Raw genomic sequence first — 23968 nt, 5'->3', positions numbered from 1 at the left:
GGAGTAGTGATCGAGAGAGATCAAGAGGATACAAAACCTTGTTAATTTAGTAATCAACAATTCAATATTGGACTCTTTAACATAACGAATGAGGAGGATGTATCTTAAAAAGAATGGAATCAAATCTTGTTTCAAGGGCACAAAAAGAAGTTATTATTACTTGAGAGTCACAAATCAATCAATCACTAAAGAAACTAAAAATATGTCTTCCGTTGACCGTTGGTGTGTGATGTATGATGGTGGTAGAGACAAAAAAAGATCAATCAGAGACTGGTAGTAAGAAGCTAAATCCTGAATTCTCACGGATTAAAGGTGGCGGTTCGATATCCGCAATTTCAAACCTCTCCATCGACTTTGATAAATCATCAACCGAGAAAGGGATGCTGCAACATCATTTATAAACCACCCAATTAATTAGAAGAAGACTTCATCGATCAACTGCCCCCGAAAACGAAATCTTATTGGTATTGTTAGCTAGTAAATCAAGTTAAACCTGGAGTCGTCATCCAAAAGGAATGAGTTGCTAACTGCATTGTTCGAATCTTCTGTCATTAGTACCCTCATATTTGCTATCACCTATATTTATTGAGGGAGAGATATATATTAGCTAGCTAAAGGATATAATCACACATATCAGATCATCAGTAGCTTAATTAAGGTGACTAACGTCCGGGGAGACGCTGTGAGTGCCATATTTGTCATCCCAGTACATTGTACTGATCCTGTATAGCTGTTGTATGCTTAGTACCTGTCCACAGTTTCAATTTATCAGCAAATGCGAACTACGAAGCTCTGATATATTTCGACCTTTTATGACATTTGTAAGCAAATTGGCAAGTGTGACATATGGAATATAGAAGAGTCGTATCATATTGAACTGAAAAAACTTCAACTTACCGGGCAAAGATCATGGCTGATCTCATCAAGATTTTTCTTTGGTTTTTGGTGTATGACCTGTAGTTGGAGCAAGCATAAATATGGTTTACCGTACCCTCATGGGACTATCCTTAATGTTTAGATAGAACAAAAGGAAATGTTACCAGAAACCCAATGGCCTGTCTGATATGCTTAAGCTCATCCCATGAAGAACCGGCATACTGCAATTGCTGTTGTTAGTTTTGTTTTTGTTGAGTTATAATAACAGAGTGAAAACTACGTGAGTTACCTCATCTGTTGCCTTGAAACACCAGTGTTCCAATTCAGACAAGCCGGCTTTGACGTACTCGCCATTGCTAAATGAACAACACTCGCGTCTCAATAAAAGACTGTTGGGGACAACAAAGGAAGAATATGATTAGTAAAAGATAGTTAGCAATGTTTGAGTCCAGAGACAATAATGTTTTAGATACTAATGAGCCCCGGAAAAACCTGTTAAACAGCTGAACATTAATGAATGAGAATATCTGCGTAAACACCTTACGCACCAAGAATGAAGGAACCTAAAAAGCATAATTAGATGGTTTAAATTCAGGGCAGTCCAGAACTTGTTTATATTTAGAGGAAGTGAAATCATGAAGGAACTCACATTGTTTGATTTCAGAGTGTTGAGGAAATTTGTAAGGCTCTTGACAATTCCTTGCCAGTGGGCAATCAGTGCTTGCTGAGCTGCAGTGTTGCCAACGGAACGAGATGCTCCTTTAACTAAACCCGCCCTCGATGTTCTTGGCGCCTATTTGAAGTTGCAGACAGACAAATTCAATTAGCGGTAAAAAACTTCATTTTGTCGTGATGAACGTTGTGGCTATAATTAACGGCATACCTGAATGCACAATCCAAGGAGTGGAGAAATCTCTTTCTTCAAGTTATCCCGAATCATTCCATATATCTTTTCGACATAAGCTGTGAGTTGCTGCTTAAACAGTAAAGCCGGATATTTTGCTTCAACTTGTCTTAAGGTATCTGCTCCACCTCCCGCAGTACCGTTTATCATGGCAAGATTTACACCTGGGGGTGCCCCGCGGAAGCTCTATAATGGACATTCTCAAAATTAAACTTATAATGAACCACGAAGCTTTTGCTACATTGTGTTGATGGATCTTAAACCATATATAATATACCTGAGACATCCTTCCAAATAGAGTGGCAGAAGATGAACGGCGGCGCTGTGGAGCTATCCCTGCTGCACCACTAGCTTTGAGCGTGCGCTGGAGGAGTAAGAGGAGTGTTGAAGCATTGGATAACCAATAGGCCAATGTATTGTTGTTATCTTGAGTCTGAGATATCAACTTTCACAACGTTACTATTGGATACACTTGCAATCACAATTAAATACCTAGTAAGATTAGGAAGCTCATGCAAATTACCTCAATAGCATGGCCTATTGTCTGAATAATGCGATCAAAGACACTGGTTCGTTCGACTTCAAATGACCTCCATTGCAGTAGGCATTTGTAAATGATACATGCTGTGATAGGTCTGTTCCCTTGGAAACCCAAGTGTTGAACAATGCAGCGGATAAGTAGCTCGTGATTTTCTTGCTGCTTCTCGTTTAATGATTTCTGTGGTTTATCTTCCACTTCTGAGGGATCTCTATTCATCGAATGGCTATGCAGATCCTGAATCAAATTGAAATCCATTGCTTCATCATTAAATTAATCCAAAACCTAAATATGATTCGGACAGACGATCCAAACCAAATTAGTTAAACATATTTACCAAGTTTGACCTCGCATCCACTGCAAGATGACCACTCTCCGAACCTCTCTGTTTTTATTAAACAGATGGTTAAGTCATCAACTTCAGGCAAAAGCAACAAAGAGATACATGAGGTTTTATTTATTTGAATTTACTGTTTTAGTTTACCTGTAAAATGGACCGGGAGCGGCCAGAGAGAAATTTATTTGGTGCCATGGAGACAGCTTGTTGCCGCAAGACTTTATTCTCCGATTCTAAGTTGCTGCACTTTTCGTCCATCCTGAGATCACATTATCTTCTTGTTATAGCTCAGAGGAGAATGAAATTACCCGCAGAATCATGCTGAACAGAAAGATATCAATAACAATACTTAATGATATATGCTTACCTTGTCAGGGATTCTTGGAGTTGCTGACCTTTCTTCTCTGACTCTTCCAGTTTTTTCCTTTTGTCTTCAAGAGACTCTTGAGCTTCTTCTAATTTCCCCACTGCATCATCAGCCCTTTGTTTCTCGTTTTGTAGAGTAGCCTGTTGCAACACAAATGTTTACTGATGCTAAGTATAGTCACATGTAAAACTGAATGTAAATCTCACATTTAGATGCAATTGAAAAGTAATATCAGATGCCATTGATAGCCACTGACAGCAGTACCTTTACACTCTCCAATTCCTCCGTCATTAATTCAATCTTCTTGGTATCTTCAACTAAAACTTGTGTTTCCTTAATAACAGGAGGAGCTTCTTCAGCGGCTTTCTTTGCAGCTTCGCGTTCCTTCACAAGCAACGCATTTGTTTCTTCAACTTTCTTCCGCATTTCCTCGAATGAACTCTGAAGTTTTGCTATCTCCTGAGTCGTTGCTTCTTCTAAGTCACCCTGCAAAATTAGTTCAGTGCTAGACATTATACATCTACTTCCAAAATGATCAATTACAATGATGTTTCTTTAGCAAATACGTACCCTCGAACGTTTCTCCAACTGGACACGGTATGTGAGTTCTTCGACTTTCTTTTCAAGCATATCCTTTGCCTCTTTAAGTGCTCCTGTTTCCCTTGAAGCCTGAAAATAATAAATTTTGTTGCATAGTTAACCCAGTATCCACAATCATAACAGCAGCAAATCTAATGTGTAAAGCAGTCACTTAGTTACTACGAAAGAAAAAAAAAACAATAAAAAATTTCAGTTTCAGCTTCAAGAACTCTTGAACTAAAATCCTGATTTCGAAAGTATTTTTCAAAAGACTAAATTCTTGCCGATGAAAATCCCATCTCCACATAGGCTTTTGGCAATGTGATGAATCAGGAGTAACGTTATTAGCAAATCCACATAATATAGTTGTACCATTTTGAGCTTCCTAAGTTCTCTCTTAGCAAGTCTGCCTCTCCATCGTGTTTGAGATAGGATCACTCCATTTTTAAGCTTTTTGTAGTACGAGATTGCTCTGTGACTACGCCACTGAGCCTGTCATTAGTAACAGGAAACTATGCGTTAATGATCATGAGATACCTAAGATAATATTAGAGCGTGTAATTCTTACAAGAACAGAAACCTGAACAATTGTGGCAGCCTTTGTTTGCTTCCTGAATCTGAATTGTTTACGAGCACACATTGCTCTTAAACCAGTCTGTACAACAAAAGAAGCTACGTGGAGCTTTTTATATGATTTTCTAGAACAATATCTCCGACCATTCTTCTGAATCTTCACAACAGCAGCTTCTCGTCTCAAATTTTCGTAAAGTTTGCAGGAAAGCCTCCCTACGATATTTACAAAAGTTACATAAATATTTTCAATATTCAGCAGATTATTCTTAACTGTGACAAAGTTAATGCCCTTCTAAATTCCACAGAAAGCGATTGAGCAACTAGATGGCTCACCTCTACATATAGCCTGAAGAGATATTGTGGCCTTTCTCAGAACCATAAATCTTTTCTGAGCCTGATGAGTTCGTATACGTCTCTGAATTTTTTTTGCAGCACTACTTAGCACCTCAGCCCTTCTAGCGTCAAGTTCAGCCATCTGACCAGCCCGTAAGAAAACCTTTGTTTTACCAATCTGCATTATCCAAAGATGTTTTGCATTTGGTTTAAGTACAACTCTGCTGTCACTGAACCATATCCCATTGCAGCACCAATACTCTACAATTGGTTCCATAACACTTGAGGACCTGTTACCTGGTATCCTTTGAGTCCCATGTTGTCCAAGATCTTTTGGGATGCGACCTTCTCATCGAAGCTGTTCAGGAGAAGTCAGAAAATCTGTAAATAGTACAATTTGATCAGCTAGAGAGAATGGTTTTTTTACTTACTTCCCTTCCAAAGCAGCAGGAGATAGAAGTCCAAAACGGTTTATGAACTCAAAGAACGGTTTACGAGTTGGATACCCTGCGCAACTAATTCTGATCGCCTCTAAAACACCCTGGAAAGACAACATGAAGGTTGTGAGTTATATTAGTATATACTTTTGTGTCATTACTTCGCAGGAAATTTGTAACATGAAAAGGTTTTTAGAACCCATTATATTTAGAACAAATCCATTGTCAAAATATTATCTTTTTTTTACTTACACCACATCGAAGTTGCTGCATGATGTTCACATTCTCAAATATGGCAGGCTTTAGAAGATTGTTAGGCTTCACACATCTGATGTAATGAGGCTCAGTAGAATTTAATGTTTCCATCAGTTGCTGGAGTTGCATCTGCATCAACCAGGCCAATAATTACTTGTAACATCTACTTGTTGTTAAGAAAATATTAGTCTTCTCGAGTAGTTTAGCCATTCTTCCTTAAAAAAGTTAATGCTGAACATCTGACATAAGCTTTGGTACCTTAAAACGAGAACCAATGGATGAAAACTTTGAGGATTTAGATGTTTCTTCCGGGAGTGGAGGGAAAAGACCCACAACAAAAGGACATTTGGAAGCCCCCAGCAAATCTTGGTGTTCAGGGATCACATAATCCTTGTTTTTATCCAGAAATAGTTCAGATTGATATAGAACCTGAAAATTTCGAAGCCATGAGAGACCTGTGTGTGTTTACAAAGTGAACTTTCTTCCAAGGGAGAAAGAACCTACTTCTCCAGCATAATGAGCAACGGCGAAATCTGTTCGAGAGAGTTTTGGTTTGACAAAGCGCTTGTGGGTCTTGAAAGTCTGATATAGCTTGTTTGCAAATGTTTCGTGGGTTGACTTTGGAAACATGCTGAAAAATCACACCTTGTTAATTCAAACCAAGAACATAACACTTCTTCTTTCATATGGAACTTGTTTGATATTTAACATTACCAAGCTTCATCTAGGAGAGCAACAATCCCACCAGGCTTCTGCAGGTGGAAAAGAAATAGTAAATTGTGAGACAAAAATACAGATATATATAAGGGGTTACCTCGGTTTGTCAAAAAAAAAAAATATATATATATATAAGGGGTTGCCTCGATAAACATTGTCCTTTCTTGGTTAAGAAAATGACCTTTTCTATAAGGTCGAGAACATCTTGATTGTCCACAAATTCAATGTAACTCCAATCTATTGCTTCTTTTGTGTACTCTTCCTGTTCCATCTTGAAAACGTGCTGAAACAGCAAAAAAAAAACAGAGTATTCAAAAAGCTTATTTGAGAATCAGAGCTGGGATTAATAAACCTTTTTCCACTACAATCAAGAACCTACCTGATTGAAATGCTGCTGCAACTTCTCATTAGTGAAATTGATACAGAACTGTTCAAAACTGCAGCAGAAGGGTATTAGGCTATTTAGCAGAGGATGATGGAATGCATATCTGTGAGTCTTTGACAGCGTAGAGATTCATTTACCTGTTAGTTTTGAAGCTTTCAAATCCGTAAATGTCCAGAACTCCAATTAGAGATCTAGAATTGGCATCTTGTCCAATCGAATTATTAATCTTGTCTACCAACCTGCACATTACTAGAGATATTCACTTAGCATCAAATATGTAAATATCAATTATTTTGATCTTGTCCCCTAAAACCAACCACTTACCAGTCGAACAATCGAGAATAGACTGTCTTAGCGAGACCGTCTCTGCTGGTCACAGCACTCTGTGGATCAAGACTTCTCTTGATAACTTCCTCGGGTGTGATCATAACACGTTTACATAACGCATCTTCAAGTGCCTTTAAATCACACCTGTAACGAGACTTACAATTAGCTTTCCTCAACTAATAACACATTTTAGAGGACTCCTAAGAGACGAATGTTTTTTACATGAGAAGTTCCGCTGCAGTTTTAAGATGAAATTTCGCCTTATCATCCTTGGGAACTGATGAATCCACTTCTTTCCCCTTAGTAAACTCGATGTTTCCAATATGAAGAATCGCACCTACCACTCTGAAAATTGCTTCCTGTTGATACAAAGGCAGAACTAAGTTCTTCATCAATAAAGAAGTGCAGGAAACTAAACTGAACATGCAACATACTAATTGTAGTTTCTTACACAAACCGACCTGTTCCTTCTCGCTAATTCCAACAATATCCATAGCTCTCCTTGTTGCAAGATAATCATGAGCGTCGCTTATACCAACAAGCTCGAAGCACTTGGACTGGTTCAGATAATGAAAAGTCTTTGGATGACCGAGCTTGTACTTTTCAATTTCCTGCTAGTTCTATCAAGTCATATGGCTAGTTCTTCAGGAACAAGATATATTCCAATAATTTAACCGAACTTACCTCCTGTGGTGCGGCACAAAGAAGGTAGAAGCAGTGGTAATTGCGCTCCGGATCAGAGATTTGACACACACGAGACCTCTCTAGAAGATAGGTCCTTATAGCAGCTCCAGATATTCTTCCTTGCTTATCAAATTGAATTTCAACAAACTTACCAAAGCGACTGAGCCAAAAGCATAGTAAACAATCAGTTAAAGTCCCAACAATAGATACAGATGTGCACTATTAGAACTAGATTTTGCATCACCTTGAGTTGTTATTCCTCACAGTTTTTGCGTTCCCAAAGGCTTCAAGGACAGGATTCGACTGGACGCAGATATTACAAACAAGTTAGTAGATTAATCTCGAGTAGGGACCATACATATATAAGATGATCACAGAAAAGAGATAGAAAAGCCATTACTTCAAGAACTTGTTGTTCAACCGTCCGTCCTTCTGTAACCGCACGACCTCCCAAGTATGCGAGGTATCTCATAAGCATCTTAGTGGTTTCAGTTTTTCCTGCTCCGCTCTCCCCACTTACGAGAATGGAATTGCTTTTTCCCTCATTAATCATGGCCCTGAGTGCATAGATAAAGGGCGTCTTACACTGACAACAAATATATGTAGATCATATACTACATATAAATATATCAACAACCACCTGTATGCAACATCAGCAACTGCAAAAACATGAGGACTTAGTTCTCCAAATGGTGCTCCTTTGTATTGTTGCATCATATGAGCATCATAGATGTGAGGCAATCGTTGAAATGGATTAATAGCGATAAGGATGTTTCCTGTGTATGTCTGTCATGAACAATTATAGAATAAGGTCAAGACAGATAATAGTAGTAAAACTTAAGGTCTCTACAACATAGTGTAAGAGATACTAACATAGATCTCATTAAGTTCATATCTGATCTTCAAGTTCTGAAGAACACCAGGTTCATGCAAGTAAGAGAGCTTTGTCATGTCATCGACACCACCCGCAGGAGCTTCGACATCCTTTGGGTATATCTTTGACAACTTTGCAGTAACCTATACAAGTCAACAACAGAGAAATATAACTCAGTTTTTAGGATTACAGTAAAGGTGTCAAGTTACAGTTTAGGCGATTGAGATGACTGGCCTTCTTGCCAGTTGTGGCTTGGATCACAACTTCTTGTCCATTGATCTTTTCAACCTCACCATCAACCCAAGCAATATCTGGGTCTTCAACCCAAACATGAGAACCTACAATGATATTTACTGGAGTTCCCTGCAGTTTAACAAAAGCAAGAGAGTGTTGATGCTAAGGAACAACAAAAAGCAGCTTAATATGAAACGATATAAGGAGACTGTTGATATGCTTCTTCTACATTTTCACATGAACAGAACAATTAAACATGAAAACCTAAGGAAAGTAAGACGTTCACACCGTACCATTATCCAGTATTAGTCTGTCTTTTCTTCTTCACAATAATTCAATCCTTGAGACATTTTACCACAGTGAATTGGAAGGAGGTGACTTATTACGCAAGAAATCTACAAAATTCTGTAGATTCCAAGACAAACAGACAATACCGGAGATTCGAACAACACTCATGAAACTCAATCGATTACAGATTTTTCCGAAAACAAAAAAACAAACAAAATCAACCCACAATTTCAAGATATCCTCAGGGAAAAGGGTCACCCAGAACAAAAGCAAAACGACGGAATCGCCAGAAACTGAAACGGAAGCATGAGATTGGGCGCAATCGAGATCGAGAGAGAGAGAGAGAGAGAGAGAGAGAGAGAGAGGAAGAAAAGAGGTGAAAGAGTGGTTGTAGGAAGGAGTAAATAGGACAGAGAGAGAGAGAGAGTGACATTGTTGTTCGTCAGAGGGAGGATTCATCATCCTTGGACTTCGCTAGGTTTCTTTCTTCCCCATGGAATTCGCGCCAATTCGTGGACCTTAATCAGTCATTGTCCTCGCACTCGCAGCACACCACGTACACTCTCTCTCTAAAATTATTTTCGCCCCAAATCCAAATTAAGGTGATGTATATATACCTAATATAATAACCCTAAAGTGAGTTTGGAACTTCAACCATTGTTTGGGTCTAATCTAATTATAATTTTGATTGGTAACAGATAGCGTAAACCATCAACGAAGCTGATTATATTCAATGGAATGAAGCTTTTTTTGGAGAAAACAAAAATTATATTTTCGGAAACATAAGCACCAAATACACCAAAACATATTGTACATTGATTTCAATTTACATTCCTCATATTATCTAGGCTGGCTTATGTGTAATAATAATAACTCTGCACAGCACCAGAGGCAATATACTACTACTATATGATATAATCAACCAGTCTCTTTCTTTCTTTCACATATTCACAGTTGGCAATTACTGTGGTGAAGGAAGCACCAGCCGGTTCAAAGGCTTCAGCACTTCCGTGAGCTGAGCAAAGGATGGCCGCAGATTCGGATCCCTGCCCAAACAACAAAAACATAAATCAACCGACATTATTCACTTGGGCCCAGATTCTCAAAGTGTTTTCAGTTTTGTTTAGTCACTTACGTTTGCCAACATTCCAAGATGATCCTTCCCACCACAGGATCAAGTTCCTTAGGGATCTCAAGCCGACGATTCTGGAAACCAACTGCTCCAACTACTTGCATTGGATTCATTCCTCGCCATGGACATCTCAATGTTGCTAGTTCCCAAAGTATTACCCCAAAACTGTATACATCACACCTGGGGAAAAACCAGCCACCATTTTTTTCAGTTCTCCTTGGGAAAAGGTAAAGTAGAGCCAAAGTACAGAACTGAGCTTCTAAGCTAACTCACTTTTCATTTGATGGCTCATTCCGTAGAACTTCTGGAGCCATCCATTCGGGCTAGCAAAATTAAGAATGCATGTGATCAGAGAAATAAGCCAATACCCCCAAATTACAAGCATGCCAGCTGGAAATTTGGATGTCTATCAAAAAGTAGTGACATCAAGGAGTTTTGTGTTCTCACCGTTCCAGCAGTTGATTTTGAGGATAAAAAGGTATTGTGCTTTAAGCGAGACAACCCAAAATCACCGACCTGCATTGTGAGTAAGATAAAAACAAAATCTATATCATATGAGTATGACATCAGAGTAAACAAGTCTATTAGTTGGACAGCGCTACTTACCTTAACATTCCAGTTGTTATCAACCAAAAGGTTTGGTGTTTTTAAATCACGATGAACAATTGTTGGTGTGCTGGTGTGTAAGCAATTCATCCCCATTGCCTGAAAAGTAATGATGATCTGAAATTTAGTGACTATTTTAAACTAAATAAGCCAGGGGGACATGGAATCTGATATATGGATCTATTTTCTTTACCACATCAAGGGCCATTTTTATCCGGCGCCGCTCATCAATCTGAGATTTGGGCCGATGAAGGATTCGATACAAGCTTCCTCTACAATTATAGAAAAACAGAAAAAAAGTCGTTGAGTGCTCAAAATCTCATGTGCAACTGATTTCATAACAAGACGATGAAACAAACCTTGGCAGAAACTCTGTGACGATGGAAAGGTTTGGAGGACGAGTAACAGCCCCAAGGAAGAATACAACATTTGGATGTCGCAATCTTCGCATGATACGTACCTTCAGATAGGGAATATTGAAAATAAGAGTGGGAATCCAAAGGCATGAATATAAGCAGCTGCAACGTATGCCATAGTGGTTACAACCAAAATAAATAAATGAGTAACCTCCTTCAGCAGAAATCCCTGATCCCAGAATTAGCTTTGAGAATCTTATGAAAAGGTTCCAAAGGCTCCTCATTACTATGGATTCTACCCATTATGCTTATATTGGAGGAATACATAACAATATAAACTACACACAATCATTAATAGTGATAATTTGATTGTGCCATCCAGATACTGTCCAATTTAAGAAGTGAGATCATATAAAAGGGTAAGCTATCCCTTCCCTAATTGGCCTCTTGTAATGAGGATGTTTTACCTAATTTAATATCCTCATTTAATATCGTAAGCACTAGCAGCTAAGAATACTAGTAAAACAACGCTAGTGAATTTATGGCTTACTTCGCTTCTGAACTCGGCCAAAGCAGCACCTGAGAAGTCCTGGTCCAAAAATTTCTTGACAGCAACTTCCTAAATCCAACCAGAACAAAGAAGCAGAAATATAAAGTTGAAACCTTCCACTTTTGTGAAGAAAATCAGCATGGGCAGGCTAGTTTAAATCACGAAAATTATTGAAAACTAACAAGACAAGAGCTTATACTGATGAGAGAATGCAAAATAATACCATGGAGGCCCCTGATGCATTTGTGGCTAGTGACTGAAACAAGCCTATCTAAAAGTGCTCTTTAAACACGATTCACTTAAAGAACGCAATCACTGCTTTGACTCTTAAAAATAACCAAACATGCATTTAGGCGCTGCAATTTAGCTCTTTGAACTCAGTCATTAACTATAGTCTTTAAGTCTTCTAAGCATTAACAAATCCTACGGGTTAAAAAATTTAGAAGTTCCAGATAACAGCCAGATGCGTGCTCCTTATTCTCCTGAAGTCAACTGTAAGGTTATAAAGAAACTAACCGTGCCATTCCAGTCGGCATTATAGACCTCTCCATAGGAACCTAACCACAATAAAATAAGTATTAGAACAAGTGATTTCCAAAAAGTTATATGCTACCTAAAGTGTTAATGTCATAGCTATTCTAGTTAAAGGCAAATGTAGATGGTAGAAAGGTACTATGCTATAAAAGTTTTCATCCAATAGATACAGTACTACTAACTAGTTGCCGTCAGAAAAGGGAAGAAAACAAATACTAAGTAGTTTAATATTTCAAACATGTAAAAATAAATGGCAGATCACATTACCTAATCCTATTCTCTCCCCAATAACAAGATCATTCCAAGGAATTTCACATTCACCAACATCTGCATCATCAAGAACTTGAGGATCATTCCGGTAGGATGTGGAATCAAGAGATGAACTTGTACTTTCGTGATCCTTAAGCCTCAGATCACACCCAATAGATATGTCATCACTTGTGTACTTTCTATGATCGTGGATGTGAGATTCATCCTTTTGGTGTCCATGTACCACAGGAACAGCATTATGCTGGAGATGTAGTTCATCGTTGGTGTTTCTGTTCATATCCTCCACCATACTTGGTGCGAACTGATTTCCAGGGGATGTGAAGGATGGTAAAGCAGCACCCGGTGACACAAATGTCATATTGTCTCTGCCAGGCACATTTGATGGAACAACTCCATTGGAGCTGGAGGTAGCATATGAGGAATTAGAATTTCCATAACGGGGTTCACGATGGAGTTTCGGGAGAAGATTTTCCATATAACTATTCTCCTTTCTCTTTGGGGCTTCATTGCAGCTGTAATTCTTCCACATCATTGGTGCAGGTGATCTACCAACCAGAGGATTATTTTTTTGTTGATGAAAATCATCAACACTATTCAAACCTGATTTAGTAGGCATAAACAGCTTGTCAGCTCCCTTATTTTGAAATGGGTTCAGGTCTGCGAAAAGATTTTTCGGGTCTTCCTCACTGTTCTGATTGTATGGGACTATATTCATATTCGTTCTTGAACAGTCATTTATGGCTCCTCGATTCCCCTTTGCAATTGCTGTAGAGGAAATGTTCTCCAACTGACTAGAACTAGGTATGCTAGAAGGTGAAGCGCTCAAATCTACGTTCCGAAGTGGTCCCAACTTTGGGGTTGAGGAATCTGTCCTTTCAGCCTCTGGCCTTCTATCCAAAGAAGAACTATTGTGTGCCATAGAACTCTGACTACTGCCTTCACCTTCTGACATCTTTGGCGCTGAATGCTTGAAGTCATTTGACAACTGAGCTGTAGGAAAGTTGTTTCCATGTGAGTTATATGACTCAACGGTATAATCCTTACCACTTGCAAAATCAGCAGGTATAAGCGTCCCAGGATCTGTCATAAGATCAACCAAGTACTCTCTGAAAAGAGAGGAGATATGTTACATTTTTGCAAAAAATAGTTTTTTTTACTGGAATCATAGTGAAAAGGACAAACGATTACCTTTCATCTTCCAGTCTTATTGTGTTCACAGCATCATCCTCGTTACCTGTGTAGTGGCTACCTTTTACCAACCTACAAGGTAACCTGACACTATCTGCCAAAACCTACATTGGCAGAAGTAAACTGTCCACGATCAATTTCCATAATTATCTACTTAGGTGCGAAAAAATAGTTGTAGATATCTGATTTAGGCAAGGCGGAAGGCAATCAATTAACTCAGATTTACTTAACAGAGATCAGTTGAGATTGAAGTACCACAAGCGACTCAGGGCAGAATCCAACGCAAGAGGTTCTCATTAAATTTTAAAAAGAAAAGGTTTAAAACTTTTAATACATACAACCAAAAAAGCTTGGTATTCAGTTCACAGCGCAAGGGATTTGTCCAGTCATTCTTCACATATGATTTCATTACTAGCCACAAGTATGATAAACCAAGAGAGTAAATCCAAGAAGAGGATTTGGAAAATTACCTTGAAAAGCAGAGCACGATGCCTTGAGATACCAATATTTACAAATCCAATAGGGAATACACAAGTATTCAATGCTGCCTTGAACTCGCTGCTTTTTTCAGTCCACCTTGCCAACACTGTATTGGAATCTTCCGCAGATCCACCCATATGCTCTGTGACAAGTTCAGCCAGCCTCTGCACCAACACACTAACACTGGTAGTAGGACAATCCAGTGCAATGCATTGTGCAATCTGTAGCAACTCATCCAGGGAAGGATCAATAGCTCGATTTACAACTACAGCTTCAAAGCCAGGGGTTCCATGATTGCTTTCAAGATCTTCCAGCGATGGCATTTCTCCCTGCTTTGTTGAGTCTGTGGATAGACTGTACACATCGTAGAAACTATCGACAACTTTCTCCTCATAGTCAAGCACGCCATATTCCTAGGAATCGTTCAAAACATGTTATTCATGTAAGATCATGTAGGCAGTACCAAATCGCCAAGATATTTGGCCCACATAATTACGGTATATTAAAGCCTTCCTTTTTATAAAGGCTTTAATCTTCAGAGAGGAAACAAAGCTAAGCAGGTGCAACAACAACAACAACAAAAATCACCACACAGAAGCATACGGATCAGTAAAGGAGCAATGCAATTCAATCTGAAATTCAATTAGCTATCGAACAGTAATTCAATTAGAATACCCACAACCATGGAACGTTCAATTGCGCTTAAATTCATTATGACTCAAGACTCGAAAACACACAAAGAGATAATTCAGCATTTCCCTAGATAACAAGAGAAAGAAGACTAACCCAGTACTGTCTCGATAACCTCTGGGCCACCACCTCCGACGAATCCCGCCTAGACTCCATCCGTTGATGGCTTCCTAAGCTCAGCAACGTGGCCGCTCGGATCTGATGCTTCTCCGGATCCTCGCTGGAGAGCGAATTCGAAGCACTGATCGCTAGGGCTAACTGAACTTGATACTCTTCCTCGGAGGACATGTAATCGGCACGGTTGGAAGCAGCAGTAGGAGAAGGAGAAGTCATCGAAGAAGCAGGTGCGGTCACCGGAACCGTTTCCGCGACAGAAGAAGGGGTGGCTTGAGGAGGATTAGCAGAAGAGACGTGAATCCGATTTTGATCGGATGGAGGAGGAGGAGGAACAGCATCGTTGGTTCGATTCAGCTGCTCTTGATTCCCACCTCTGTGTAGCTTCTTGAAAATATGCTTCATCGGTCTCTCTTTTCAGATTCTTCTTCCGTTGGTCAAAATCAAAAAAAAAGTGGTGGGAGTGACGGAAACGAAACTTATGCCGGCGAGTTAAAAGGAGGGGAAGGGACTAAGTTTTCAGGATTTACGATTATGCCACTGTTTTGACCTTTTTTGTTAAGTTATCCAATTAAGATGAAGCATTTAGGAGAAAATGTGACACGTTGCTTTCAGGACCCACACGCTATAATTTTCTATACGCGGCTAATAGGGTTAAAAAATAATGTAAAAAGTAATACTCAATTAATTACCAAAGTGAAAACGACATGTATCACAGGAGTATCAGTAAATCCATACAGGTGGTTCTTGGCAGATTTTGAGCGGGAGATTTCGCACCGGAATCCAAACTAAGCATGAGTACGATTATATGAAACCATTCTTTAGCGTTCTTCCATATCAACACATTCAAGTACTAAAGAGGTCTAACGGGAACAGTAAAAACAAAAAACGCCAAGGTAAATAAGAACAGAGCTTTTGATACAGACAAGCCGGTCTTAGCTTCTGAAACAAATTTATCTTCATTCATGATATTGTAACACCTACATATCAACCAAAACTTACAAAAGTAGACCACATTATCTTCTGTGACAAAATTTCAGCTTTATTCCTGCAAATCTAATTGGATACGAAACAACAACTACTACTACTCTCAGCGTTCTGTGGCAGCCAACCATCATTCTGATTCTGAGTGTAACAGCTTGTCCTCGTTTCTGTGTATTGCTGGAACTGCTTTAGCGGAATCCAGGCAACAAGTGTTCGTAAGTATATTAAAAAGGAACTCATAATCGATACCACTGATAAGATAACGAAGATTAACAAGTAAATCTATAAGTTACAAACATTAAACATCCATCGTTTGCTGTTAAATTACTCATTGAGGTTTGCAACTATATTGCTCCATGTCATACTTTCAAACAGTCCATATCGGCATAAAACTCTTCCACATTGCATTGTGTCACACTTTGAAGAACAAGAAGATTTTCAGGAACATTCTCAGGGAGAATATTTGGACAGTAAGAACAGGCAACACCAGTACAAGAAGAAAAGTGAGAAATGTTTATGAACTTACAGTTAATGCTTGTTTTCAACTTCTTCCTCTTGCTATTACTCACTTGGTCTCCACTATAGTTAATGCTCGTTTTCAACTTCTTCGTCTTGCTAGTACTTCCTTGGTCTCCACTACGTATCGGCTTGTAATCTCGTAAAGGATGATACTTCATGGATTCTAGCTCTTTTATGGCTATGTCAAATCGGTGTTTTACCTCCCTCTGCAATTACGGAGAAAAACAATATAAAAGATTTAGAAAGTCAAGCAGAGGAAGTGTGGAACATAATTAGAATTCCCTGACTGATACTCACAAGTTCTCTATTCACACCCATGATTTGCTGCTTGCATAACTTTATCTCCATCTCAAGTGCACGCAGACGACCCTCAACAGGAACAGCGTTTTGCTCAACCAATTGTTTTTGTCTGCCACGTACGACCTCTGGCTGCCAAACCTTTAAAGCAACCGATGCTTGCCTGCGAGAGACAAGAACAAATGACATGAGTAAGGAATGAATGAGGCAAGAAGAGAAGGACCAATCTCATTTTCACTTTGATCAAACAAAAGAATCATCTTTACAAACTTGTCACAAAACAATATGCAATCATCTCCTCCTCTAGAGTCAGAACTTATTAGAAAATAACAATAATGTTCTCCAGGTGAGGGACTAGTTAGTGTACCTCACTTTGTGCAAATTAGAAAACTCCAGAGAAGCAGACTGTAATCTATCAGCCTCTTCTGATAACCGAGACTCCAATTCACGAATTCTCCGTCTCCATTCAGAAATCTCACTCTCCTTCCTGAGTAGAGCTCTCCTATGAGCAGCTAATTTCCTCTCCTTATCCCTCTCAAACCTATCCAACACACACACACTCACTCAGTAACAACACAAGGAACTTCATAAAAAAACACAAATTTGAATCAAATAACAATACCTAGTCTTGTAGATAAACTTGGTTGGAGATTGAGAAGAGGAAGCAGAGATGATGTGGGTTGGGAAATCATGGAAGAGAAGAAGGTCCCAGAAGCAATCATCGGAGGACAAACGGCGGAGACGGCGAGAGGTGATGGAGATACAGCAGAGATCTTTGTAGGAGAAAGCAGAGGACTTCACGCCAATCTCTAGAATCTTTCTCCATAGCTCGTCGGGTATTTCGTTCGCCGACATTTCTCTTTCTAGGGTTCTAATCCCAGTTTGGAGTTTGTTCGGAGAGTTTTAATTCCCAATTTTGTTGGTTTCAACAAGACGACAAATTTTTTTTTTTTTTTAAATTAAAAACAAAATAAAACGAGCTGGTCACACCGAAATAACCCTCTTCTCTTCTCTCGTCTTCGTCTTCTTCCTCTAGAACCCCCAAAGATGGCGTAGCCAAGCCAAAAGATCTCTCAAATATTATTGATAACGATGGATTCTTCTAGTATCCTTGATTCTCTCGGAGTTGAGATTATCGGCGTGATGGCTCCGGTCTCAATCTGCATGTTCCTCGTCGTCCTTCTCACCTACTCTCTCTCCGTTACCTCCGACCCTCAGATCCGTACCGCCGCCAATCTCATTTACATCGAGAATCCCTCCGACTCCGCTACCGTTAAGCTCGAAGGTAGTCTTCTCAACGCCATAGTATTCGTCGTCCTCGTTGCCGCCGTCACTTTCATCCTTGTTCTCCTCTTCTACTACAACTTCACCAATTTCCTCAAGCATTACATGCGCTTCTCCGCCTTCTTCGTCCTAGGTACCAATTTCGTTTCCTCCTTCACTTCTTCATCCTCTTCTTAGGGTTTTACTCGAATTCAATGTTGGTTAATCTTGTCTCAGGTACGATGGGAGGTGCGATATTCCTATCGATAATACAGCATTTCTCAATTCCTGTTGATTCAGTCACCTGCTTCATATTGCTTTTCAATTTCACCATCCTGGGGACTTTGTCAGTGTTTGCTGGTGGTATACCAATTGTGGTGAGACAGTGTTATATGGTTGTTATGGGGATTGTTGTTGCAGCTTGGTTCACTAAGTTACCTGAATGGACTACATGGTTTATCTTGGTGGCTTTAGCTTTGTATGATTTGGTTGCTGTTTTGGCACCTGGTGGTCCACTTAAGCTCTTGGTGGAGCTGGCTTCAAGCCGAGATGAGGAGCTTCCTGCTATGGTTTATGAAGCTAGGCCCACTGTCTCCTCGGGCAACCAAGGGAGAAACCGTGGCTCGAGTCTAAGGGCTTTGGTTGGTGGTGCTGCTGGTGGGGTTTCAGATTCTGGATCAGTTGAGCTGCAAGCAGTACGGAACCATGATGCAAACCAACTTGGAAGAGGAAATTCTCATAATCTGGATTATAATGCTGTTGAAGTGAGGGATATAGACAATGTGGATGGTCATGGTAACGAAGACAGAGACGTTGTTGAGAGGTCACCTGTGGTTGCCATATCCTCAGAGCACTCAACCGCAGTTGGAACCAGAGGAAATATCGAAGACAGAGATACTGTTATGGATGAGGAAATGTCTCCTCTTGTTGAGTTGATGGGCTGGGGAGATAATAGGGAAGAACCAAGAGGTTTGGAGGAGTCGGATAACGTTGTCGACATTTCAAATAGAGGCATCAAACTTGGTCTTGGAGACTTTATTTTCTACAGTGTTCTTGTTGGTAGGGCAGCAATGTATGATCTGATGACGGTATACGCCTGTTACCTTGCGATCATCTCGGGACTAGGGTGCACTCTTATTTTGTTGGCTGTGTACAACCGAGCTCTGCCTGCTCTTCCCATATCCATCATGTTGGGTGTTGTTTTCTACTTCTTGACGCGGTTACTGATGGAGCCGTTTGTTGTTGGGATGACAACTAATTTGATGATGTTCTGATTAACCAGAAAAAAAATCTAGGGGAACAAGTAGATGATGATATCTGATTGCTGCGTTATCCATGTATTGCACCTTGTGCTGTTTCAAATGAAGCAAATACGTTTTAAGGGTTTTGAGCAATATTCTATGGGAAAAACCGCTAATGTAAAATGGATTGATAGTCTCTGAAGCCGATCATTTTAGTATATGTGTTTGTAGACATTTCAGGTGTTTGACTGAAAACTTTAGGATTGATCTGTGGTATCTTAATTCCTTCAAGTCTCATCTCTCGTGCATATACACTACACACAGACACAGAGAGTCTTGACGTCAATTAAGCACAAGTAATTGTTATGACTTATGCTTGTAAAGAAGCAGATAGACGCATTAATTTATAGGACAGTCCGCGGACCCTCTCACAAGACGCGATGTGGGATGTGCGCATCCGGACTTATTATTTTTACGTTTTCATATTAGTTCAATAACCCTCTAAACCAGAACTTAAACCGGATACCAAACCGGTCGTAGATTTCCACATTATTATTCTGGAAAAAAAAACTGAAACTTTATACTATATAGGATTTTGATTTATGTCTCAGTTTGAGTAATTTCCAACTGCCAGTCTACCACGTTCTTTTTTGCTACATTTAAGTTCTTTATCTAATTTATATTCAACTAAGTATCTAAAAATTACAACACCAAAAAAAAAATTATTTAGAAGATAAGAAGAACATTCAAAAAATTAATGAACGAGAACACGTTGATCTCGTTGACTTTCTCTTTTTATTCTTTTCCACAAGTTTTATCGAAACAACTATTTTTATCATATGTGTTTGTATATTTATTACGAGCTAGTAGTGATAATATTTATAACAATAAAATTACAAGTTTAAGACAGACCACACTATTTTCACGTAACTAGAAAACCTAATTAATTATATCAACCCTTTGAATGATGAAATCTGCTATCTTACTCATGGTTTCATGTGTCTTCATGTTTCTTGTTTTTAGCTAATATTCAAGGTAACATATTATCATCTCTTTTTGTTTTTTTTTTTGATTCATCATTTTGCGGAATACAGAATTATCAAATTCATGTTGCTCAAATTATTTGTTGACTGTTGATATAAAACAAAACAAAAAAAGACGTGGAAGCTGCGAACAAGAGGTGTCACATAAATCAAATGTACGAAGGAACATGCGGGAATGATGGAAACAAGGCGTGCTTAGGCGATTTCAAAAACAAGAAGTTTAAATATGATCTTTGCCAATGTACTGACGTTATTCGTTTTTCAACTAAATTACCTTACCATCGTCTTTGCAATTGCAGTCGTCCTTGCTAATTTATTTATATCCATAACCAAATTTATTGTACTACTAATTAATGAATCAAATAATAAGTTGTAAGAATTTTTGGTAACTAAAAAAGTAGTCAATTTTTGTTTTAAAAAAAATTGTAAACTTATATATGATTATAAGTTAATTCTACTTTGAAAAAGGTGCATATGTGTATCTCAACCTCTTTATGTTGTATGTAATTTGTTTTTTTTTTTTTTTTTTTTTTTTGTTAAAGTTGTATGTAATTTGTTCTAGATGTAAGTAAGCGTTATGACTTGATCTGTCATGGAATTATTGTCAACTGATCTGATACTTCCATTAGATTTACTTCTCTTAACGTAGAAATTTGATTTCAGAAAAAGAAAGATTGATAAGTTGGTACACTGCTCAATCAGGAGGCATCTAGTCTTCAGTCAAGTAACCTGGCCGTTGATCCAGTGCAGGAAGTCCATTTGCACCATATGGTCCATATCAAACCCAAACTCAATTTTTTTTTTTATTCTAATTTTTATAAAATCTGAACTGAACTAATAAAACTGCTTACACGTTAACCTAAAGTATCGTTGCTTTTTTTTTTTTGGCAACCTATCATTAATTTACCAGTTTTTTTTGGGTAAACTTTTTTTTTTCTAAGAAATTCTGATATTCAGTGACTCTTGCACTGGGTGTAACCGATGTTTTAGCGGCCCTTGCATTATTTTATTTTATTTTATTTTATTTTAAAGAAAGTTATTTTTTGTCTGATTCGATCATATCTAAACCATGGTAATATTGGTTTTAAATAAATAAAAAATAGTATATATATATATAAGGGGTCCTTCTCTTGTCTATATTTAATTCTCTTTATTTTTTCTTTGGTATAATCACTTTGTCATAAAGACAAAACACCATGCTTAAGCTTAAGAAGACTAGTAATTCGAAACGGCGGAGAGAAGAGGCAAAGCTTTCATCTATGACCCTGGACGAACTTCTTATCTATGATCATGAACGGCGCGAAAAAAAGGCTAGGAAGAGAAGAAACTGCCTTTATTGGTCTGAGCTTCCTCCGGATCTGATCCACTCTATTCTCCAACGACTCAGCCTCCGCGATTTACAACGAGCTAAATCCATATGTTCGGCTTGGCTCTCTGCTTCGAGAAGTTGCCTTCCAAAATCCCAAGACCCATGGTTAATTATATTCCCTAATAATAACGAAGACGACATGAACATGAATCGCTGTAAGTTGTTCAATCCCGAGGAAAAAGACAAGCTGTACAGCATAAGCCAGGATCTGGGTGTCGGTGGTGTGTGTGTTGCCACGTATGGATGCTGGCTCCTCATGCGAAACCCTCTCTTTAATCTCTACATGGTTAACCTTTTAACCGGCCAGAGGATCGATCTACCGCCCGTGGAGTCACAACGTGGTAAGACAAAACTCGAGCGGATCGTAGATGATAAGTTCCACGCTACACAGCTGACTGGATCATCTCAATATTACGAAGCTGATTCTATAGGCTTGGAAATCAATTCCCCTCGACTATGGATAGACGAGGAAGCAAGAGACTATCTAGTTATCTTCTCTTTCAAGATACCTACGTGGCCCTTTGACACACAATGTGCCGTGATCTGCAAGAAAGGCGATCACTCGTGGAGAGAGTTTCCCGACGGCTCTCCCTGTTCTGACATGGTATACAAACATCATAAGCTTTACGTCTATCGCTATGGTGCTATCCAAATCTTTGATTTCTCTGGAGACAGCCTAATTCCCCTAAAAGCTCCTGAGACTGATGCTGTCTATGTTGCTCCATTCTCCTTTGACGATTTTCGTCATGAGTCTTGCCTAGGACTTTGTGATTTTGAGAAGACTAGCATTGTCGTCACAGTAAGTGGACATGTCCTGATGGTCGTGAGCGTAGTGACACTCTTCGAAACCTGGTCATTCCGCATCTACAAGATGTGTTCATGTACGAAAAAGTGGGAGAGGCTTCTTTATTTGGATGGCGAGGCAATTCTTTTGGATCTGGGTGTCACCGTGCCTGCCATAGACTTTGAGGGAATCAATGACAATTCCATCTATTTTAGTGGCCTTGGAATCAATGACAGTTCCATCTATTTTAGTGGCCTTGGTCAGGATGACAAGGAGGATGATATTTTTATCTTTAATCTCAAGGAAGAGACGATTAAACGACCGCACCAGTCTGTTTCTTCGTCGCTGCTATACTCTTGTGCGCGATGGTTCTTGCCAGGTTTCAGCTACAAGTATTGATATCATGGTTTTGTGTTTCTCTAGTACTTGACGAGTTTGGTAGGACAATTTTGGCTAGATATGGCTCTAAAACTAGTCAAGTTGGTTGAAAAGAAACTGAAACTCTTTAGAGATGATCATGTCCTCTTGGTTTTTCTTTTTTCTTGAAATACGGCTCTCTCTAGTTATTTGGAGGGTAGGTGGACGATTCCTTTATAGGCCATCATCACTTACGAACAAAAATGTTTAACTTGTGTCAACTGCTCTCTCTCTCTCTCTCTTTCTCTCTTGACTTGTCCTCAATTTGCCGATAATGCATGTAAAAAGACCCGCTTGCAATCTATGGTTTGTTCAGATGTTTTAACTATTCCAATCACATAAAACATCAAGAGCATTTTCAACATGACCAAGAGGCCAACCTCTTAGAGCTTAAAAACACATAAAAGACTAAAAGGCAGTTCTAATTTTGGATCAATAAGGTCATGTGCAGTGGGGATTTCTCACCGTTAATATTAAAAACAAAAATAATGAAAAAGTTGAGAGATGAGAGAGAAGAGATTTTCATACAAGAAACCATGAGAAACTTGGTGAAAGCCTTATGTCATACATGACATCATTTTATTGGTTTTAATTAATCTTTTATTTTTTTAATTTAAAACAAAAATTAATTTATATGAAATAGATTAAAATAATATATGTGAGAAACTTTTACTTGTGCTACCAATGCACATGCCCAGATTATTGATACGTCTAGTTCGATGATGTTTTTTTTTTTTTTGGCTCAACAACAACTATTCATTATCCAAGAACGTATTACATCCAAAACAAAGGAAAATAAATTCCTCTCCATAGAATTAGACCAAATGCAATGAGTCGATCTAGTATGCCCTGAAACACTAGCGGATCCAACGCTACCAGACTGAGAATCATTGCATTTTTTTACCACTACGGGATAATTAACACACCACAACTCGATGTGAAATCATCTCTTAAACCACCTAAAAAACCCTATGACACGAAAACAACTACTAACACAGAGAAGACCAAATCCTACACCGAAGAATAAAGCAAAACCAAGCTATTAGAACCTTATGATATGCAAGTAAAAAACTTGTCCCAATAGCATCGACACCCAGAAGCGCATTATATCAGAAAGAACTTGGTTCTTCAGATTTCCATTGTTTCGGTCCTAAACCAAAGAACGGACCATACATTTGATTGACCCGATCAATAGACACGAAACAAATCAGCATGAACAAAGGCTTCTCCGACCTAAACCACACAATGACCAGAATGCTAATACCTAAATATAAGAAATTGAAACACAGATTAGCATAGCTTCACCTCCCGGTGCATTCCCGGATTGACCTCGTCGCATTAGCCTTGTTGTCTCGCTTCTTGGTCGGATTGACACCAGAAAGTTGAGGAAGCTCCCAAGAAACGTTGGAGGAGCAAAATTTTA

The 23968-nt window shown here is 38.9% G+C and overlaps 4 protein-coding genes and 1 pseudogene across 9 annotated transcripts; 2 read left to right on the top strand and 3 right to left on the bottom strand.

Moving 5' to 3' along the window:
- Nucleotides 1–25: 25 nt before the first annotated feature.
- On the bottom strand, nt 26–9298 carry LOC104739466 (myosin-9). 2 transcript variants are annotated; one of them, XM_087484268.1, is made up of 38 exons: nt 8714–9298; nt 8421–8549; nt 8186–8329; nt 7953–8098; nt 7713–7869; nt 7557–7615; nt 7313–7472; nt 7090–7239; nt 6851–6987; nt 6626–6772; nt 6439–6540; nt 6296–6353; nt 6098–6199; nt 5914–5951; nt 5704–5830; nt 5458–5628; nt 5197–5328; nt 4939–5048; nt 4805–4865; nt 4508–4685; nt 4182–4387; nt 3974–4093; nt 3593–3691; nt 3287–3508; nt 3023–3162; nt 2803–2914; nt 2656–2703; nt 2304–2555; nt 2058–2213; nt 1760–1966; nt 1526–1669; nt 1369–1439; nt 1166–1265; nt 1041–1097; nt 898–954; nt 668–748; nt 494–576; nt 26–383 (listed from the first exon to the last, which is right to left on the bottom strand). In XM_087484268.1, exons 1-38 carry the CDS (start codon nt 8714–8716, stop codon nt 260–262), a joined length of 4590 nt encoding a protein of 1529 aa, XP_087340394.1. In that variant the 5' UTR covers nt 8717–9298; the 3' UTR covers nt 26–259. The 2 variants fall into 2 exon arrangements, with proteins under 2 accessions (XP_087340394.1, XP_087340393.1); XM_087484267.1 differs by having other exon boundaries at nt 6851–7239; nt 8714–9296.
- A 340-nt stretch (nt 9299–9638) lies between these two features.
- LOC104739467 (serine/threonine-protein kinase EDR1) lies at nt 9639–15188 on the bottom strand. Of its 3 annotated transcripts, none has more exons than XR_015579983.1 (13): nt 14611–15170; nt 13815–14237; nt 13345–13448; nt 12154–13262; nt 11869–11909; nt 11353–11421; nt 10806–10964; nt 10640–10718; nt 10447–10545; nt 10288–10356; nt 10114–10163; nt 9844–10020; nt 9639–9754 (listed from the first exon to the last, which is right to left on the bottom strand). XR_015579983.1 is itself a non-coding variant. In XM_087484270.1 (13 exons), exons 1-13 carry the CDS (start codon nt 15031–15033, stop codon nt 9670–9672), a joined length of 2829 nt encoding a protein of 942 aa, XP_087340396.1. In that variant the 5' UTR covers nt 15034–15188; the 3' UTR covers nt 9639–9669. The 3 variants fall into 3 exon arrangements, 2 of the variants coding, with proteins under 2 accessions (XP_087340396.1, XP_087340395.1); XM_087484270.1 differs by having other exon boundaries at nt 10806–10906; nt 14611–15188; XM_087484269.1 differs by having other exon boundaries at nt 10288–10545; nt 10806–10906; nt 14611–15165.
- Nucleotides 15189–15563: 375 nt separating this feature from the next.
- LOC104739468 (F-box protein SKIP24) lies at nt 15564–17283 on the bottom strand. 3 transcript variants are annotated; one of them, XM_010459826.2, is made up of 5 exons: nt 17051–17283; nt 16796–16969; nt 16429–16591; nt 16139–16337; nt 15564–15798 (listed from the first exon to the last, which is right to left on the bottom strand). In XM_010459826.2, the coding sequence occupies exons 1-5, from the start codon at nt 17281–17283 to the stop codon at nt 15743–15745; spliced, it is 825 nt and encodes a 274-aa protein (XP_010458128.2). In that variant the 3' UTR covers nt 15564–15742. The 3 variants fall into 3 exon arrangements, with proteins under 3 accessions (XP_010458128.2, XP_010458131.2, XP_010458125.2); XM_010459829.2 differs by having other exon boundaries at nt 15564–15795; XM_010459823.2 differs by lacking the exon at nt 15564–15798 and having other exon boundaries at nt 15882–16337.
- A 237-nt stretch (nt 17284–17520) lies between these two features.
- Nucleotides 17521–19166, top strand: LOC104739465 (presenilin-like protein At1g08700). Its single transcript, XM_010459820.3, has 2 exons — nt 17521–17845; nt 17929–19166. The coding sequence occupies exons 1-2, from the start codon at nt 17521–17523 to the stop codon at nt 18963–18965; spliced, it is 1362 nt and encodes a 453-aa protein (XP_010458122.1). The 3' UTR covers nt 18966–19166.
- Nucleotides 19167–21165: 1999 nt separating this feature from the next.
- Nucleotides 21166–22733, top strand: LOC104739464 (putative F-box protein At4g22165 pseudogene; annotated as a pseudogene).
- The last annotated feature ends 1235 nt before the right edge of the window (nt 22734–23968 follow it).

Source organism: Camelina sativa, chromosome 14 (genome assembly GCF_030686135.1).
Source record: "Camelina sativa cultivar CO46 ecotype springtype chromosome 14, ASM3068613v1".
Taxonomy (NCBI): Eukaryota; Viridiplantae; Streptophyta; class Magnoliopsida; order Brassicales; family Brassicaceae; genus Camelina; species Camelina sativa.
Note: the sequence above shows the minus strand (reverse complement) of the source record. Positions and strands in the feature narration are given on the sequence as shown.